This window comes from Athalia rosae, chromosome 6 (assembly GCF_917208135.1).
Source record: "Athalia rosae chromosome 6, iyAthRosa1.1, whole genome shotgun sequence".
In the NCBI taxonomy this organism is placed as follows: Eukaryota; Metazoa; Arthropoda; class Insecta; order Hymenoptera; family Athaliidae; genus Athalia; species Athalia rosae.
Window position 1 is genome coordinate 11,307,110 of NC_064031.1, and position 20,596 is coordinate 11,327,705.

The 20,596-nt window shown below is 43.2% G+C and overlaps 3 protein-coding genes across 4 annotated transcripts; all 3 read left to right on the plus strand.

The window, feature by feature from the left end:
* Window positions 1-10: 10 nt before the first annotated feature.
* LOC105682965 (pro-resilin-like) lies at window positions 11-5,515 on the plus strand. Its single transcript, XM_012395230.3, has 4 exons — window positions 11-2,503; window positions 3,396-3,806; window positions 4,758-5,052; window positions 5,311-5,515. The coding sequence occupies exons 1-4, from the start codon at window positions 2,486-2,488 to the stop codon at window positions 5,406-5,408; spliced, it is 822 nt and encodes a 273-aa protein (XP_012250653.3). The 5' UTR covers window positions 11-2,485; the 3' UTR covers window positions 5,409-5,515.
* Window positions 5,516-15,340: 9,825 nt separating this feature from the next.
* Window positions 15,341-16,617, plus strand: LOC105682975 (C-type mannose receptor 2-like). Of its 2 annotated transcripts, none has more exons than XM_048656869.1 (3): window positions 15,341-15,571; window positions 15,657-15,935; window positions 16,071-16,617. In XM_048656869.1, exons 1-3 carry the CDS (start codon window positions 15,487-15,489, stop codon window positions 16,085-16,087), a joined length of 381 nt encoding a protein of 126 aa, XP_048512826.1. In that variant the 5' UTR covers window positions 15,341-15,486; the 3' UTR covers window positions 16,088-16,617. The 2 variants fall into 2 exon arrangements, with proteins under 2 accessions (XP_048512826.1, XP_012250662.2); XM_012395239.2 differs by having other exon boundaries at window positions 15,348-15,571; window positions 16,013-16,617.
* Window positions 16,618-16,759: 142 nt separating this feature from the next.
* Window positions 16,760-17,680, plus strand: LOC105682974. The gene is made up of 3 exons (XM_012395238.3): window positions 16,760-16,910; window positions 17,003-17,275; window positions 17,350-17,680. Exons 1-3 carry the CDS (start codon window positions 16,832-16,834, stop codon window positions 17,514-17,516), a joined length of 519 nt encoding a protein of 172 aa, XP_012250661.2. The 5' UTR covers window positions 16,760-16,831; the 3' UTR covers window positions 17,517-17,680.
* The last annotated feature ends 2,916 nt before the right edge of the window (window positions 17,681-20,596 follow it).

The following is a 20,596-nucleotide window of genomic DNA, read 5'->3' on the forward strand; positions in this document are numbered from 1 at the left end:
TCCGGCCCTAGAGGGTTCGATGATAAAATAATTTGAGTGTAAATTTAAACAACGAGTTGCAAAAAAAGCAAAAATTACGAACCGCATGACCGGAAATTTTCTCCCTACGCACTTCCGGTTATGTTTATTTAGAAACTTCCAAATTCTACGATTTTTTGCTCCATGGAATATTTTCTCTCTATTCATTTATTTATCTATTTTATTATTGCATTTCATTTTTCCCAATTTTTATTTCTCTCTTCTATTTATACTGGGGGATTATTACAAATTATCATGAAAACTGCCCCCTTGTTCGACGAGGTTCAAAGCTTGGTCGGTCGACTAAACTTTTCATTGTTTTGTTTTTCTAATTGATCCCACCCCAAGGGTTACACCACGCGCTAAGGTCAAGATACAAAACTCTCGCATTCACGCCGGTAACCCTCGATTCATACGCCTAGTTTAATTTCAATGTGATCCAAATTTGCGGGTGTGAAATTACACTGAAAACTGAGCAGAAAAAAAATAAATCAACAAATAAAACGAGCGCACGGTTAATTAGAGGTGCTGATGTGATAAAAAAATCGTCGGCGTTCTGCGTTTACTTATGTACTCATAAGTATACCAGCATTGAGCGCCCAGGCATCGGTCGCGCCGCATCCGATTTCATTCGTTGTTCGAATTATTGTTCCGAATCTTTTGTTCAATTTTACATCATTATATTTCACACGCATGTTGAGAGTTTTTTTTTTTTTTTAGCAATCGGCCATCGACTTTTCAGAACGGGATACCTGACGTACCGGTGTACGTCACCATTTTCAGTTCGATGGTCATTGTATCATTATTCCGCGAAGACGAGCTACTTTTCGACAAAATTTTCAGGCTCATCCGAAGAAGGTCCAGGCCGTCTCGAACCCAATGAAACTGGCCTCTCTCTTTTCCCTATATTTGGTTCGTCCGTGCAGATCCATGCGGTATTCGCGGCTCAATTCACGCGTTTCTTACCTCGAACACAGCTATTGCAAGCGTACGAATGACATTCACGTAACTGTCGTCAACGCATATTCGCCAACCGCGACGCACATCGGAGGAGCCGAGCACGTTAGGCATGTGGGTGGTTTTGACTTGGATACTGACAAATTTTACGTTCGAATTACGTGCGCAAATGAGAAAAAAAAACACAAAACTACCTCCTCAGCCAAGGCCCCTTATGTGGAGCGAATACCTCTGCCTAGATACACGCGGCTCCAGTTGGCTAATTCGTAATTCATAATTGTAATAACGTTCTTCTTTTTTTTTTTTTTTTTTGTTTTCTCTTCGCCGAGATTCTTCTCCTCTATTTCTTCTGATATACTCTTCATAAACTTACATTGCGTAACTGTATTACTGCGTTAACTTAGTACGATCATCATTTAAACACATCGTACGTATTACGTACCACATCACGGGGAAAGCGTTGTGTATATGTTCGCCGCGTATCGTATGCACCGCTCGGATATCTCCATAGGTATAAGCGCGCATAACTCGGTCTACGAATACGTGCGACGTGATTCGGTTTAGCGATAGCTTTTCGAGCCGTATCATTTTCCTCGAAGATATATGAATCGAACGAACGTGTGCATCGCCGCCGATCCGTCCGCGCGAAGTTTCAGAACGAAACTTAATAATTATACGATTACGGTAAAAGTTGGGATGATGCGCGAACTACATGTTACGTCGATATTGCGGACTCGCCGACTCCGCGAGTCTGTTGCCGCCGGACTCCGATGCGAAAATATCGATCGATTTTATTTACATCGAGCACATTACAGTTTTTTAATAAAAACTTGACGGGGACGTGGGAAAAGAGAATGAAATAAGAAAGAAGATTCTTTCCGCACCCTGAAAACGGACGAATCTGTCTCTCGATCCGAATGAATGGCGGCTCTCTTGACCCACGACAAAGTTCGCTATCGTAAGGGAGTTCGACGCTGCTTTTGTAAGCACAGTTTACCGAGCTTAGTTCAGTTGGGTCCGGTATGGCCGAATTCAATCCGCTGAGAAGATTCTATAGAAAATACCCTTTTGAATATTGATTCGCGATCCAAATCCGGGATTCGTCTTCTCGTTATAGAATATGAACCGGATTCTTCTTCGAAATTTATTCAACGAATAAATGGGAGAGGTTTCGTGGGACTTTTTGAAATAATTTTGGCAAGTTTTTCTAATCAAAATTTCCTTCTCTGTTTCCTATATTTTCACGTGCACGCGGCCGCGATCGCGAATAAGCACATCGACGTGCTTCGATCCCCTTTCATCAGATGTGCGGTATTTTCATCACTGCCTGCAAAATTTAACCTGCAGTGAAGGGAAGAAGATGCAAGTAGCGTACCGCGTCGGTCGACCGGCCGGCCGATCCCTCCGCGCGCATCATAGCTAAAGTGTAACAAAGAATCGGACAGCTATATAAGCCGGGCGTTGTATCATCTTTCCAGTTCACTTGGACTCTTCGTTCATAAAGCGCAATATGAATCGACTACTTCAGGTACGTATTCCGCGCCGATGGAAACCACTCGCTTCCTAAACTCCGCGCGAATTAATAAGCGAATCTTCGCGCCGCGTGTATTTCGAACATTTTTTCGACTCCCCGAACATTTCCATTTACTCGATCGTTTCTTCCGAAATTTGACACGGATCGAAAAACAAGGAGTTCGACAGAATCCGAGGCAAAAAAAATGAATTTGGATCCCGTTCGTCTTGTGAAATTCCATCACGTATCGGACATTCGCGCGATGGTAATTACAGCCGGTATACAAAGGTGGTAAAAGTTGTGTTAGGTATGCGGCTATTATCGTCTCAGGGGGAGAGGGTAGGGGGGCGAGGGGGGCGAGGGGGACGATATAACGTGTAGTTAGAAACGGAGAGAGATGTGCAAAACATTGTCCGTGTGAGACAATTGAGCGGGTGAATTACAAAGGCGTGCTGTTCCACCGTATACAAGATCATTTCTAGCGGATTGTACGTACGTTCCGCGTACATGCATATAATAACTATGCACATACAATATAATATAACACACGAGTATTCACCCTCGCATGCGAACGCTTTGCTTCGTATTCACAATCGGCTGCATCGGTGTATACGTATACCCACCGTTTTACATCCACGTACCACTGCTCGAATGCTTCGCGTGTGTGTAACGTAGAAACATTTATGGATAGCTATACGTACATATTCATTGATGGTGTAAATACCACCTGTGGGTTCTTTGTCGTCTGCAATGGACCACGCCGGTGTATATTTACACGTCGTCGAGTCTCGAACGGTCCCCGGATATGCCTATATTCGTCGCGAATTCCGCGGCGTAATTGGACGGGAGTTTTCGGCAAGGATGAAATTTAATTTCGCTGATTTTTTACCCAAAAAAAACTTCACAGAAAACTAGCGTCCTCGTCGTGCTGGCGTGTTGCTTGGGGGGGAGCGTCTTCGGTGGTCTCCTTCCAGGTGACGGTAATTCGGGCTACCGGTACAACAGACCGAACGGAGGTCAGAATCAAGGAGGCTTCGGAGGATTCGGGAGACCATTTTCTTCGTACGGTACGCCCGTCCAAGGAGGAGGATTCGGGGGTAACGATGGTTCCGGTAACAGAGGAAACGAATTCGCCGGAGGATTCGGTGGTTCCGGAGGAAACGGAGCGGGCGTAGGATTTGCCGGACGCCCGTCTGGAAATTACGGAACGCCCGGTTTCGGAGGTGGCAATTTCGGTCTTCAAGGGAACGCCAACGGAGGCAGATATCAAGACAATTCCGGAAATGGCGGCTACAACTACAACGACGACAACGGCAGAGTGAGTTCTCGCAGTGATTTTTGAACGGTTATTTTTTCGAGAATTGAAAATTTCGGCGATTTTTTTTTTTTTTTTTTTTTTTCATCACGGGCCGATTTCCGCCCTTCGTAGAACGGTATCTATCGAGCGAACGGAGTCACGCGCGGTTATATCGTCGAATGGGGGTAGTAAATTGCGATGTGTCCGTATGCATAATCGGTGAAATTGGTTGCGGAGTAGATGCAAATTTAAAAATTAGCATTTTTCAAACTTTACCGTATGCTCAACCGGCGTATACTCGCCCCGTTGTTTAAGGGCTGGAATTTAATTACGTAATAGCCCGGGCTGCCCCATATACCCACATACGGGGTGGTGAGGATCCACCTCGTAGATCAATCGGCAAATCGCGGCAATTTGCGTCGTGAGCGTCGAACGTTATCGACTTATATCCGCCCGATAGTCGCGGTAATAATTATCGGTGAAAAACGTACGGGTTTGGGTTGGTTACGTGAGTACGTACGTACGTACGCGCATACAACGTACCGCAGCAGACGCGACGTCGGTTCTTTTCGCGGACGCGGTTTTAGACGCAGCGCACGAAAAACGGAAGTACCGACGTTAATATTCCCGTAATTTATTCCCTTCGTAGTTTCGCTCTCGAACGTAGAGTGCAAACGATCCCGATAAATCACCGGGGGGGAGGGGGGGATACGTGGCGTCGGTTTGTATATGTGTAGCGTCGGCAAACTGACCACGAAGGAATCGCGCTGGTTGAAGTTGGTCAGCGCGGTACCGGGTCGTTTTTAGACCTCTCGCAATTAGCTAAGCGTTGCATTTCTGATCAAATATCGCGAGCGTACCCACTCGCAATTTCCTGCTACGAACCCGAGGGGTTCGAAACTCCGGTGGTTATCGGAAGGGAGCTGAAGGGCCCGAGAGTTTCGCTAATTTTTTCATCGTCCGGCCCGACAGCCGAAGCCTTACAGCTTCCAATACGAAGTGAGGGATCCCCCGAGCGGCAACGACTACTCGCAGCAGGAGAGCAGCGACGGTAACGCGGTCAGAGGAGAATACAGGGTATTGCTGCCCGATTCGAGAACGCAGATAGTCAGGTACACCGCCGACGACGCCAGCGGGTACAACGCCGAAGTCCAATACGAGGGACAGGCCCAGTTCCCTCGTGGGGGAAATCAGAACGGAGGCTACAATCTGGGAGGCCCTGATTTTTCATCGGGAGGCTTCGGACGCAACGGAGGATATTCCGGCGGTAAAAAAAAAAAATAAAAAATCGTTATTTCTTTCATCTGCACTGGATCGCGATTGGCGCAATCCATATATCTGTTGCCAGTCTAACGATTCTGTTAATTTTCAAAACCTGTGTAAAGTACTTTGGTAACAAAAAATGGGGGGTTCGAGGGGGGCGAGGGTTGAATGTGTATGCATAAAACGGGGGGGGGGGGGGGGGAGGTAGGAGACAGGTATATTATATGAACGAAGAGTTGGCAAATAGTTCGTTATGTCGCAGGTGCCGTCGGTAGCGGAGGTGGAAATGGATTCGGAGGCGGCAGCGGTGGGAGTCCCAACAACCAATATTTGCCGGCAGGTGTTGATTATGGCAAATAATTACCCCTATACGAATGGTTTTTACAATATAAACTATTATACCACGGTTATACGTACGTTGTACGTTCAACGAGCTTAGCAAACACACGCCATATTACAAATCTAATACTCAGCTCTTCCGGCCATAAAACCTGATCAGCTATACTCATATCCATGTATAAACATATATATTATATTTTTTATATATTTCTTTTTTTGGTTTCGTTCTTCTTTTTCCTCTATTTCGCGCAAAGTTAATTCATTGTGCGTGATTTTTAATATCATTATTATTAATATTAATTTTATTGTCGTTATCGGATAATATCATCCATCATCGTCGCTTTCGTTGTCATCTTCATCGCTCAACTATAACGTGGTTTGGCCAGTTCAACAGCATATGATATGAGACACGTATATATATGTATACGATTGTACATACCTTCGTAATGCCCATAGAAATTATAGAATGTGCTATAATATTCGAATATGGGAGAGAAAAAAAAAAAAAACAGTATAGAATTTTTGTATTGTCCTTTTTTTTACGAAATAACGTAGCTCGTCAAAATTGTATATTTTATTTGCACCGCTAAACTCAAAACGGTATTAAATAATTCTTCACGTATCTGTAGCGTGTGAAATTTATTTAATAGGATACGTTACGGTTGAATTATTATCACGATTAATGTGCGGCTTATTCGTGATTTTGATTGAAAAATAAAGCCACATTATACGAATACGTGTTACATAGATATATGTACATGTATGTACGTTGTACATATCGTGTAATTGTATCTATAAGAGACTGCGCTCGAGGGGACTAAATGTCGAAGAACCAGAAGATCGTGACACTAACTTTTTGGACTTGCAATCAATTTTACGGCGTACACGCGCATCCCACAAAAGTGAATAAGAACGGAACGAGAGAACATCGAGATCACGATTGTTCGTTTAAAGTTTGATGTAGAAAAATATTTTCAAAATGGATCTTTTTTGCTGAAGACACCACCTATTGGCAGTACATACATATACATATAATAAAACAGAGGGCATCCGCCGAGAGGGCGTATCGAGTCGAAGAATAACCATTCAATAAAATTTTTCAAATCATAATCCAATTTTTCGTTGCATTCTACATACATCATTCGGAGAACCGTGAATTTGATCGTTTTCTTTTTTCTCTTATTCTTATGCGGCCTTCGACCGGGTCGAGAGTCCCGTCTGACTCACGTTACCCCGTATGGTATATGGACAGAAATCCCCGAGCCATAGATCGATTAGAATTTAAACGAGGGAGCACCCGTTTCACCCTACCGGGGGTAAATTGACTGCTGAAGAGTTTTACTGCTGCCGAAAGCAAAGGATTAAGGGCGGGTTCTTCCGACCCTCAAATATGGGTGCCTATATGTCCACATCGACGTATGCGGATCGTGAGGATTTGGGACAACCACCGAATACCTTATTTCATATTACCCACGCACCCGCATTATCGCTAACTAAGAATCAGGGTCGCTAGGTGAAGGTTCAAAAAAAAATAAGAGTAAGCTGAACTTTTGATTTTTCTTCCGAACACTGGCTAATATAATTTCAATAAATACTGTACTCGAATTACAAAAAATATTTTCCGCATATTTATACTCGGGGAGGGGAAAAAAAAAATGAAAAAAAAAAAAAAAAAATTAGGTATACGAGCGTTCTCAGTTCACGGTTAAATCACCGGAGCTTTTCATTCTCTATCCTTTGGGGAAGCTTTTGTGGAAACCTGAGGGTAAAAAACTTTGAACTGGGAAGTAACAAATGGAGCTGGTAGTGGCAGCGGGTGATCCCGAGGGAATAAATAACGAGGTTAAACGTATATATGTGTGCGTATAACATATACCTATATTTATTTATGTACAAGTTACACAGAGAAAGAGAGAGGAGAAATAAAATAAAAGAAGAAAAACGCATCGATGTACGTAACGTAGGTATAAAGCGATACCGGGAATCACGGGAATAATCAATTCGAAACTCTGGTAACGTTGGTCTACCTATACTGCATTGTGTATTTACTCGAGGTACACTTTTTCTGTAATTTCACCGTGGGTCAGGCACGAAGGAAATCCCGAACCCGATTCTCCACCTCGTATTACACCATCTGTATCTCGCCGATAAATTGCTAAACGAGATACTCTGAAACAAACGACGAGATTCTTCAAGACTCCGATTTTTATTTGTCGCGGGGGGTGCGGTGCAGGTGCTATTTGAGATTTCATGGTCGGACGGGGCGGTGCGGGGGCATTCGTAGAAGGGAATTGTTCCACATCACCGGTAATACGGAGAAATGATTTCCCTCGATGCCGCTAAACTTTCACCTACGGTATACATAAGTCGTCTTTGATAACCTCCTCTGGTTTTACAGATACCAAGACGATGAATTTAAAAAAATTCAGGCGTAAGTTTCACTCGCCGTAATCCACCTGCTCTGAAACCACCTCGGCAAACAGTTGCTGACGATGTATTGTTGAAAATGGGAAAGTTTCGAACAAAAAGGAACAATCATTCGCACGATATATTCGAACATCTGACGGAATGCGCGATACGTTCGTGTTGTACGTATTGCGGAACTGATGGCGTTTTCGGTGGTTTTGCGAGCGACTGAGAGGAGCGAAACGTATCAGTTGTGACGTGGGTGAAATGGTTTTGTCCATCACCAAATTACGTACCTCAGAGTTTCGGATAGATCGAGGGCAGAAGTTGAAGTTTGAGAGAGCCTGTACGTCGCGAGGATGACAACTCTCGAGATATTCTACATCTGACTTTAACAGCCCTCGGGCCTTCATATCAGCTAAGCTACTCTGAATTTACATAGGTATACACCCATACACCTATATTTACGACGTTTCATAGAGTCCGAGGTTTGATATTCCGACGGTGAGAAATATATTACACATCCTCGTCCTATATTTATACACGTGTTTTTTGAAAGGAGAGGGATTTTCGCCACCCCGCGTTTTTCCAAAGCCGGTCTTTCGCGCTCGGCGGACATCGAGCCTCTCCTCCCATGATATTTTCGATAACAAAATGGCGACAGATTCATTCTTGGTATACCCACACCGTGTGAATAGAGTTGAACTCGAAGGACAAAATTGCGCCCTAGCTAAGCTAAGGGTTAACGAATCGAAGTGGCGAAGACGAAAGTTCGTAGGGTCATTTTGGCCTTGAAAAATCGGTGAAACGTATCACCGACTAAGCGCTGTTACGGGCATGGAATTCAAAACATATATACACACGTTTGATATCACGTCGTACCATGCCCACGTCGAGCGCGTCATGTCGTTCCGTTTCGGAGGTTGGTCCCGGCAAAGGACAAAACAAAGACCAAAGGAAGTTGACCCTACGAATTTGCGAGTGACATTAAATCGCCAAGGGTGGTATTATTCCACGGTCTCCTCGCCGTCCTATCAGAATCGTTACACAGCCGATGCCCTTGAGCAAGTCGCGTGGGCTCGTACGAAATCCCTGTGAACAACTGGCTACATCCGCGCACTACCCCGTACGAGTAGGTACAGGTTCAACAAAACAATCAAAACATTTTTTGAGAAAAAAAAAAAAAAAAAAAAAACATAGAATCTACCATGGCTTCGAATTTTGCAAATCCTTAGCTACGAACCTATTGGAATTTTTTTCACAAAAATATTTCATCAAACTTTTGATTCTCCGAACTCACGATACAGTCGCACTGTTGCAACGACTGGCTCGTTTGGTGTGGGAGGAACGAAACGGGCGAGAGACAGAATGTGGAAAAAAAAAATATTTAAGAACGGGTGAAAAATGGGTGGGGAGAAAATATCGCGTGGCCCATGATATTCAAATCATACTTGTCAGTAAAGATCTCGAAGGGAATATGCGGTGTTAATGGGGTTGCAAGACTATAGCATCAAAAAACGTGCAAAGTGCTCGAACGGTTTTATGGGCGGCAACCTTATATATATAAATATATATGACGTATACAATTTCCTCGTTACATGTTAATCAGCCATAAGTAGCGAGGCACACGCGCGTTACATGAGCAAGGAAAAAATATGCCCACCGTTGTCTAGCTGCGGGTCACGCGTTATCAAAAAATATCATCAACTTATAAATGCACTCTAATTATCTCAGGCAAAATTAAACACGGCTAATTTTCGCCCGACGTCATGGCAGTGAGACATCGAACGTTGACAATGAATCCGGGTATCTCGTTAACGGGGTGAAAAATAATACTCCTCGTATCATTTGTCACCCAACATTCTTCGGTTTCCAAATTTTTCGCCGCTTTTGACGATCGATTCCTTGCTCACAAAAATATTTTTCAACTGTGGGGTTCGATCAAAAGGGACAAAAAGAGGGAGAAATGAAAAGGGGGATGATATCGCGTCCGCGCGTGTAGATGGGACGGTCGAAAGAGAACGCCTGCGGGTAAATGTTGGAAAATTTCGCCACCTAGCGACAGACGTCCGCACATAGGACACTAGGGGAGGATGATGAGGAATTATATCGTCCCGGGCACCGCTCGTTACACGAAACAAACTAATTTCCGTGAGCCCTCGATCTAATTTCTTGAGAACGAGGATCACGCGTCGTTTCGTACAACGGTACATATAAAATTCGTCCGTGATTATTTTCGGTAGGAAGAAAATCCCGTTCTTATTTCCCGAATTAAACGGATCGATAGAACGTTGATAGGATCGATCAACGTTAGGGTGGCCGAGCTCTTTGCCATGGGTTAATTGGTTGCCGTCTGGCTGTTTGCTGACAGGTAAATTGGGTATGAATAGGCTGCTTTAGTCGACGAGCAATTATTGAAAACTAACCAAACTCTAATTACGTCCTGACACGCAAATATTTCCCCCTGAACCTCCCCCCCCCCCCCCTCCCCCGCCCCGCCCCGCGAAGTTCCGTTAAACTCTTAAGTTCTGACGTAACTTTCGGAAAATGGTACACACGCATACCCACCGATTTTATTTCTATGTGCACACATTCGAGTTACCCGTAAAAGCAAAAAAAAAGAAAAAAAAAAAAAGAAAAAAACCAACCGAAAAGTTTTTTGGCAAAAGACGTGCAAACCCAGATTATTGGTCGTTGTGAAGGAGGGGTGAAAAATGGCGAAAGAAGAGATGAATGTCAAAATGCGACGGTTTTGACGTGACCTATGTTTCACCCCTTCGGTACATAACGACGAGCGAGGTCGATCGATGGTTGGAGATAATCTCATAACTGTTACGTGTATAATCTGGTTAGCAGCGAATTCCTTATATAAGATAATGATTAAGGAATATGGTAGCAATTATTCTTGCGCCCATGTACAATTATTTATCATGTAAATTCGTTATTATATACCAAAATTTGGTTGGCGATACGAATGTTGCCGCATGTCGTATGTATGTGTTCTCAGGTCCATAACCATCCATCACGTTCGGTTCTGAGGAAGGTATACGGGTGTGTACGGGTATGCATGTGAACGTGGGTATTATTACAACGTTCTTTTAACGTCGTCGTAGTACAACCTGTCATGTCATGTCGCGTGCCACCATATACCTATGCCATACCTTCGTTATTTACATCACGAACTAGCTCGAAATGAAACCTTTTCGAAATACCGAATGAACGGACGAACGAATCGATAATGCCGAACGGAAACTTATTTTACAACCTCGTGAAAACTGGAAAAAAAAAAAATATGGAAAAATCAAATTCCAGCATTGAAAATCGAGGCGAATTTTTTCAGTTTCCCTTCAAAACTAGAAACGCTCGCTTTTAACATTTTTACAGCAGACATAGTTACGAACGCCTGAGAAATACCGCTCGATTTACCGAAACGCTGGTCGTATTGCCTACCGCAAAGTTAGCGGGATTGATATAACGAATTGAGATCGATGAATAAATTTTCAACTCTTCGTTCAGATTATTTTATAAGCCAACCGATTTTACCGAGAGTTCAGTGTATCTTGGGAAGAGTTTTGAGATCCGTTGGTGAGTTTTTTTTTTTTTTTTTTTCTTATCTCAAATTTTCTTTTTTTCTGCTCGTCGCTGAACTCAATCCGACAACGATATACGCGGTTTTAATAATCAAGTGATGTTCCGCAATCGAGAGATGAGTTTTCGTTTTTTTGTTTTGTTTTTTTTTTTCTCTCTCTCTCACTTTCGTGGAATTAAATTGTTTCGCCGGCCGCAGAGCAGCATTCGACGGTTAGGACGATGAAGAATAAAAATTCTGTACGATGCTCACCGGTTCAACCGAGTGGGTATACTATACGCGTGATTCGAGTGCGTACCGCATCCAACCGGGTGGTGCCGTGTTATTTTTAATTCTAATCCCAAGCGATGTGCCGGGGGCGGGGGCGCAAACCTTCAACGTCGTTGGCTTCAAAGTCTCGACTTGAGATTCTGTAATTAAAGGTTTCCGCTGCAAAACCCCCCTGGCTTTGAACAGCTCGCTTCGAACCTTCCATATCCAAAGAGCGATTAATTTCCTACCAGGTCTTCATTCCTTGAGAACTTCCATCCCGAATTTTCACGTGATTCCGCTTTTTGACTTTAGTTTCGCAAAACAGCCGAGCAAAAGAATAAAAACGCCCAGTAATGAAAACGAACGATTTTCATCGGTCTGCACATCCATGTATTGCGGCCGGATCTCTTCGCTCTTGATATTCAATAATTACCGGTGTAACCCTCTTGATTTCCTGTCGGAAGAAGATGAAGGAGGAAAAAAATTGGCCGCGACCACCGGTAACCTTTTCGTTTCCTAGACTGTGAAGGGGATATTCGACGCTATCCTTGTCATTATTCTCATTTATTTCGATCCTTATTCTTTGCAAATTTATAGCGAGACAAAAAATCATTTCTCATTAACGAGTTCGTACGGCGAGACGATGAATTTTTTCAGCCGCAACCAAGAGATGTAATAATCTCAACGTGTACGCGTGTAATTCATACGATATCTGATACGATTGCGATTGCATCGCAGACATTCGTACGTGTGCGCGACGTATGTTACGTACAAGAAATGGAGCTCGTTCGTATTCGAATGAAATTTCTTCGTTCGATTTTGCAACGGTGATCGAAAATCGGTGTGAATATCCACCGCGAAATTTGAGCGAACGTCGGATTCGTTGGGATCAATCGAAGTCAATGTGCGCGCGTAGCAACGAGTAAAAGTAAAAGAAAGAGAGACGGGTGACGAGTCATTAAAACCTTACGAAATTAAATTTTCATCATTCGATAGATCGGACAATAAGAGAGCCGATAAAGTTAACGCATGAGGGGGTACCGTATACGAGTTTGGTAATAACTCAACGTCCCTGAATATTAAATATCAATTGTTATATGGAGTCACGGCGAGTAAATCTTTGACGAACGTTATCGTATCCAATGAAATACAATCTACGTTCAAGGATCTCTTCGCATGGAAAATAAAAATGAAAACAACAATATCCCGAACGAACGATTCGATTGAAATAAAGACAACAACGAACAATCGCGAGACTCCCAACCCTGACTTCACCCTTTCCCGATCCCGGCCCCCAAATAACGCGAAATCGATTGCTCCGGATCGGCTAATTTCAACCGAGGCGTCGCCTTTTGTTGCACGTAACCAACTGTGAATTCACTCCTCTAATTTACCGCGACGTTATACGAGCGTACAAATGCACGCAAACTATAGTTCGGCATTGGGGGTCAGTGGATCGTTGAGTTCGAGAGACGAGAAGGGTCGAGTGGAGACTGCCGAGCGCTACCCGGTCGCGTCTGAAGGGATTTGAAAGTTTCGTTCGGACGGTACGGAGGTCACGTTTCCCTCGGACCCTACGTGGGTCACGCGGTTCAAAATCACGTTTAGAATCACGTGCGCCGCGGACTCTCGACATCCGTGGTGTACACACCTCCGTCGTTACAACCGAATGAAAATACTCGTCAAATCGACTCCAGGAAGACGACGAGTACACCGTGCATCGTTCGTCGTACGATCGGACTACCGTGGGTACGCGCCGTAATTCGTTCGCCCAGGTGGAAAGGTCGAGCGTCGATCGCGGGATCGTTTCAAACCTCGTAGATCGGAGGGTGGCAGACGACGTTACGGGATGAGAATGATTCGGGTGATGATAATAACGCGGATGATCTAACGCGCGGAGAGAGACGCGCCGGGAACGTAACTGCGCATAAGACCCAATTAGACGCGAGTATAATTAACGTCTGTTCCCGCGTGTCACACATGATGACGAAGTTACGAATTTCTATACGACGCGGAGAGCCTTTATCGGGCGGAATAATATCGCGTAGGGTTGAACGCCGCGCACCGGCGGCATCGTCGTCAGCGGCGTGGACGGGAGTGAAACTGCTCGAAATGTATCTAGTTAGAACGGTACATGGTAGATGCGCATCGTATCACGAGGAGGAAAATCAGAATCAGCACAGCGGCGGTGGCGGCGAAGTCGGAAGAGGATCTCTTTGAGGTCGCTAGAAATATAGCTGGCGTATTTACGTCAACAGCTTTACATCGCAGGGAGGACGACGGCTGAATTGTATCTCGTACGTACCGTACGGTACGTCCGCGGAGTTCCCCTCGGTGTACCGGTGCTGCTTCTGCCTTTCCTGTAAACTGCAACAGCGGGAACGACTGTCAAGATCACTTGCCGGGATTTCACTCCTAACCAAATCCCTCGGTGCATCCCGTACCTCCTCCCCTCCTCCCCTTTCTACCCTTTAAATCTCACGCGATGATAACAATAATTGTCACAAGCACGTATGACGAGCGCGTTAATTTACGGAACTATGAAGCAGCTTTGTTAACGCGAAAATGAAAAAAAAATGAACCCGGAGGTTTCTCCAAATGAAATGCACCGATTCACGTCACTTGCAAAAAAAAAAAAGATTACTACACACGTCCTGATTATTCTGCGAAAGAATGAAAAACAACCGATCGTATACGTGGGTATTCAACATTTTTACAGCACCCGACCCGAATGAGGAAAAGAAAAATTATTATTCGCTTCTCTGGGGCGAAAATGGGTGACCGAAAAAAATTACAAAAATTAGCGTGATAATTACGAAGATTTCAGTTTTCCATCGATTATTTCAGCTGTAATTTTGAAATTACGGTAATCGAAGAAATTTTATAGAAAAAATTGGAGGAAACGAAGTATAGATGCCCCATACATCCTGTCCCGGTTTTTTATGGTTTTTGGATTATTGGATTTCTGGGATACCGATACGAGTGATGAAATATGCATAATGAACGTCAAATTCAAGATCACACGTATCGAGATCGCATAATGTAACGTAAATTGGCACAGAAATATAAATAAAAATGGGAATGATAATGGAACGGATAATGAGAGGGAGTATGAAAAATCATCATGACTTGGACAAAGTTAATCGGCATTATATTTTTTATGCGGCGCGTCAAATGTGTCGAAATGATAACTTTACCGTTTTTATGGCAAGTGCTTCGGGTACGCAACAAGTGAAACAATATGAGATATTTTATGTTTAGAAAATTAATAAAACAGATCGTTATTAATTGTTGAATATTGGTAATTATGACGTTCGCATTACGCGATATTGCGCAAAAGCTTTTTTTATAGATGCCACTCGAAAATAATATTCTGCATAAGCACACAAATGAAATTTTGCAATTTTTCATTACCCGTAGTTACCTACAAACCGTTTATGATTTAACTAATCGCACGCCGGTAATTCAAGTTATACAACATACCTATTTACGTACGTACGCAACCCTAACGAGGACGTCGAAATTATTCCCCAACGTGATCTACACAACACCCATGAAAAAAGATCCGCGTTCGAATAATGTAACGTGCATAAAGTCAATGTATGTACATATTGTACGTTCGTAAATATTATTCTGGTATTTTGTATTATAAGCAACGTAATATCAATTGATTCAAGCATACGAGGTCTCACATTCGTGCGATCATCCGAGAGAGAATAAAAAAAAAAAACGATTAACTGAAATCTCAATGCGATAATAAAGTTCACCGGATCAAGTCAGAATTAGGTCTCAAAAGCACGCACGCACCTCCAACTGACACTAGTTTCGAAGAAGTTTTCATTCTCGGTGAAAATGGCTTTCGCGATGGCTTCGCTACCGCTCCACTTACTGTGTCAGTTAATCGCGCCCAATGTAACTACGAATCATAATAATCATGGTGAGAAAAGCAAATAAGATCTGAAGAATAAATTAGGGAAAATACTAAAGATATTTAGAAATAAAATTCAATAAAATTCACACAGGTACCCCCGTGAACCAGTTGCAACAACAGCCAAGTGCCATTCTTCCGGAAGGATACGTCGAATACCCTGGGCAAGGAGTAGCCTACAAGTATCATATGGAAGATTTGGTGTCTTGGAAAAAAGCTAGAGAACTATGTGTTTCGGAAGGGGCTCATTTGGCAGTGATCGATACCAGAGAAAAATTTGAATACGTTATGAGATCTCACCCTGGCGATGCTTTTCATGTGGGTTTATATGCACCGTACGATGACAACGATGATTGGGTCAGTGTTACTAGTGGTAAGTTCCGAAATGTACCCCGGAAACTAAAATCGCGTACGCCACCTACTTGATTCTACGGGATATACCTTATACAGGAGGAGCGCCTATATTGAACCTACCCTGGCAATCTACCGAGCCCGATTCTACTTACAGATGTGCTGTGGCTATAAAGGACGGACTCAGTAATTACAGCTGTTCGCTTAGCCTATGGTATTTCATATGCGAACGTCCGATTTCTTCCAGTGTCCCCGCGGGACCACGGACCACGGTGAATGTCGCCGACATCCACTAGAATCGCGAACGCGTCGAGTGGCTTTTTCTTATATTTTTGAACATGTCAATTTTTATTCAATCTCGTCATGTATCTCACATAAATTGGTTCAGGATGAACCTCTAAAAATTATTTCCCGATCATTGAACAAAATTTTTTCGTCAACAACCCTCAGCCATGAGGATTGTCCTGTACTTACAATTAGTAATCTTGTCTTCTGCTCGCGAGAAGAATTTTCTGTCATGTGAATTATCGTGGGGCTCTTATCTAGCTGTGTAATCTTACAAACTGTGCCCTTGATGATTGTTCTCTCTGCTCTTCCAAATTGTAGACTGGGAAATGTATTCGCTGATGAGATCGAGGAATACCCGAGAGTCGGATAAAATTGTTGATGAATAATCGAATAAAGACGGCAATCATGATCTCCTTTTTTTCGTTTTTTAATTATTCTAACATTGAAATATGTGCTATACCCGTTCCCGCCTGAATAATAAAGAATTATGACTGATTGCGTATCGCAAGTTTGTCGATAGAAAAATTACGATAATACGGTGTACCGGGGTTATCTACGACTTATATATATACACTCCGTGCTGGCGATGTTTTATTATTAGTAGATCGTCGAAGCTCGTTGCGAATCGCCATGGCCGCGCTCGTGACGACCCTCCCTGCGATGCAGCTGGTTTGTAATTTGGTGTTCGTCGGTAACGGTACCAATTCCGGTAAGAGAAACGCCAAGTTCTACATCGATATTATTTGGTGAATTGTCATCGATCAGTTCGATTCACGATGTATTCCATTTGAAAATCTGCAGCTTTGCCTCTACCGGGAGCACCAATAAAAACATCGGTCCTCCCCGAAGGCTACATCGCGTATCCCGAGATCGGCGTAGCTTACAAAGTCCACGATGAGATCGTTTCATGGTTTGTCGCCAAAGAAAAATGCAGCCGGGATGGCGGTAACTTGGCGGTGATTGATTCGCTTCAAAAATTGGCATTCGTCAAGGCTCAAAGAAAGTCGAGAGACCTCACGCACGTCGGTATTAATCGGATAGAAGGAATCAACGGATGGCTGAGCGCAAAAACCGGTAAGTTGCAACTGTTTTTCTCTCACGAATCTGTGATAAAAGCACATCGGAGTAAATCGATTCATGCGACGCAGGTTTGCCACTGTCTAACATACCGTGGGCACCGGGCGAGCCAAACGGAAGCGGAAACTGCGTGGAAATAAAACGCGAGGAAAATGGACTCGGGGCATACTTGTGCATCTCACCAGGGGATTACGTCTGCGAAATTCCGATCCCCGAAAACTACATTGCGCATTTTTGAGATCGAGGAATTCGTACCAGTGGGCATAAAATATCATCCCACACGCTGTGCGTGTACCAATATATCTATGCGTGTATGTATTTTCAAACACACACGAAACTCTGCACGTTTCATACTTGACATAATTGGCATGATTTGAATAAAAACTCTGCATCGCTACTAAACAATTTTCTGGCCGTTAAAAACATATCGAACCGCTCAAATATTGGAAACGTGTGATGCGCACGAAGACAGAGTTCGAGAGAGAAAAATTGAGGAGAGAGGGACAGACATCGGTTAGCTGTTAGAAGTGAAATGTTAAGTGAAGAGACGTTATCATTCACAATCAGATAATTAGGCAAAAAAAAGTACCCCAAGTCTAGTAGAAATTTTTTTTCGAGATTGGTAATTGAGGAACGACTGTGCATCGAGAGAAGACACGGGTTATGCGAGGTCGAATTCTCTCCTACGGACATCCGTGGTGTGGGGAAAAAAATGATATTTTATCACGTTATGAATAAATAACAGCTTGAAGTGAAAAACGAAAACAAAACAAAAAAAAAAAACAATAATCTCCCTGCGAAAAATGTGTAATGAAAAGAAAAAAAAAATTGCCCTCGCTCGAGGAAAAAGGCTCCTATCAAACGATCCATAGTCCAGACTTTGAAAATGACTTACACGGTCAGGAACAGTTAGGTACGATGCAGCGGCCAGAATGCCGATAGAATATATTATACTACACGGAGAATTTCAGGGTGATGGGTTGTGTACGTACATGATGGGAACTTTAAACTTTGCAATGGGATCCATTGATCGGTAGAGTTCAACTTTACAGTCAGGGACAATGACGATCGTGCAAAACGATCGTGTCGCCGCGATCGGATAGAACTAGCGATCTCGTAGTCTGCAGTCATATATAGGTGAGTCGATACAGCGTCTGTCTGTCCGTCGTCTAATTTTCCCTCTGTGTTGTAACGCTCGATTGTAACGCTGAATGCATTTACTCGAACGATCCGATCTCGCTTCGACCGTAATTCACCGGAAAATTCGCGACGGTCGTTTACCCGATCCTCGGACCAACGGGAATCGTTTCAGTTTCCCGTAAACAATACAAAATTTTAATTTTAATTTTTTTTTCCCGCACCGCCACGACGAACGGTCCAGATTTATTCTCGGTAAAAGTCAACCGGGTGTGCAACAGACGAGAAGGAAACCCTGCCCGGACTTCTTGCGGTAATTTATCAAGCGAGATCCCACGCTGATGTGGATATGGGTTGACTCGCGTATCGATCCTTACCTGTGTCCGATGATGCGCCGCAAAAAATTCTGGAGTTTCAACCTTGGGAGGCTCAAAAAATCCCGACGATTCGATGAACCAAAAATGCAGGATTTACATACGACGACAGGAGAGCGTCCTTTTTTTCGCGGATAAAATTCTGGAAATCTGAAGAAAGAAAGAACGATAATTCGACCGATGTGAGATGGCTGAAAATATCGAGACCGGTGCCGGCAGTCACGTGGCGTTAGCGGATGGTTAAATTTCGGGATTATCAATCCTCGCGAGCACGGGTATGGATACACGTATAATCACACGTTGAACATCCTACGAGTAGAATTCCTCGAAACTATGTCTCACATCGGGCTAAACCGAGCTCTAAAGTTGTAATAATATAAGGGAGGGGTTGCACGGATATAACATCGGAAGGCTGTTCCCGGGAGCTGAACCCTTGAAATATAATTCCTCTCCCCCCTAAATACGTTACGGGCAAGTGGTGCTATTCCAGCTTTACAAGGATTATATTCTACGGGCACTGTCCTAATAATTCAGTCTCGTTCGAGTTGCCAGCCTTGCGGAAAGGCTACGCCAGGAGTACATCGACGACGACGACCAAAATGATATTAATAATAACGCGCCTGTATATCACAAACGTTATTAAGAGTGTAATACAGGCATCTGCTATTTTCTACGACCATTCGATGACGGTGTCCGTGACCGGCGGACCCCGCGAACGCGATCCACAAATTTGGAAAATCAGAGGTACACGATGAACGTGGTATCCCCTGGGAGCGGATCCGGGATTAGGACCGATTATTCTACCGTCCTCAGTATTTACCCGGTTAATCAAGCGTGCGTTCAAGCCTATATACGGAGGTACGTTATGTATTATACATGTATAGGTAAGTAAGTAAGTACGTGCGGCTTGAGTATATATCTTTTACCAACGTAAATTTGAAACTCTTCGTCGTCGTTGTAACCGTCGTTCGGTACGCGTTGTAAGTATGGAACAGAATACTGCAGCTGCCGGTTCAATTTTTCTCAATACAATATGCACGCACGTTACAATTACAACAAACGTGAATTATACGTAACACTCGATTCTAACTCGTGCATATAATATCATTGCGCAAATAGTAACGTACACATACGCGCACACGTATCGATATGTATCCTATTACGCGGTTCAAATTCGTAATTCAATATATATAACTTATATTCACTGTTTGCCCGGCTGAGTTTGATAATATACACGTGTACGTACCTAATGTACACGTACACATTGCATTATACACATCCATATACGTACGAAGATCGGCCCGTTTAAGTTTCGAGTACATAAGCGCGAAGATTATTAACGATAATTATATACGTGTACCTTATAGTTACATCTTCGTAAGTACGTGCCGCTAATTTCTTCATTTCATTGTACTTTTTTTTTTGTTCGTTCTTAATTTCTCCCCATCATTAATTCAACCGAAATTCATGCTCAGCAATCGTCGGCCAGTTTATTGTAGGTCTCTGACGACGATTAAGTTCGCATTACGCACGAAACCTCGAAAAATTTATGCACAGTTCTGCAACCTTAAATCTGAACGTACACACCTATGCACGGGTAGATTTCTGTGCGAAGTAGGTGAACATTCGCAGTTTCGATCGGTTGACAATTTTTTTTTTTTTTTTTTTTTCTCAGTGATTTTTCACCCCAATTAGATCGACAGACAAAAAAAAAGTGAATGAAGAATCTTATTGACGAAATAAAAAAATCTCATTCTGAAATTAATTATCCCGTTAGATTGTTAATTTGAGTACTATATAATTAGGG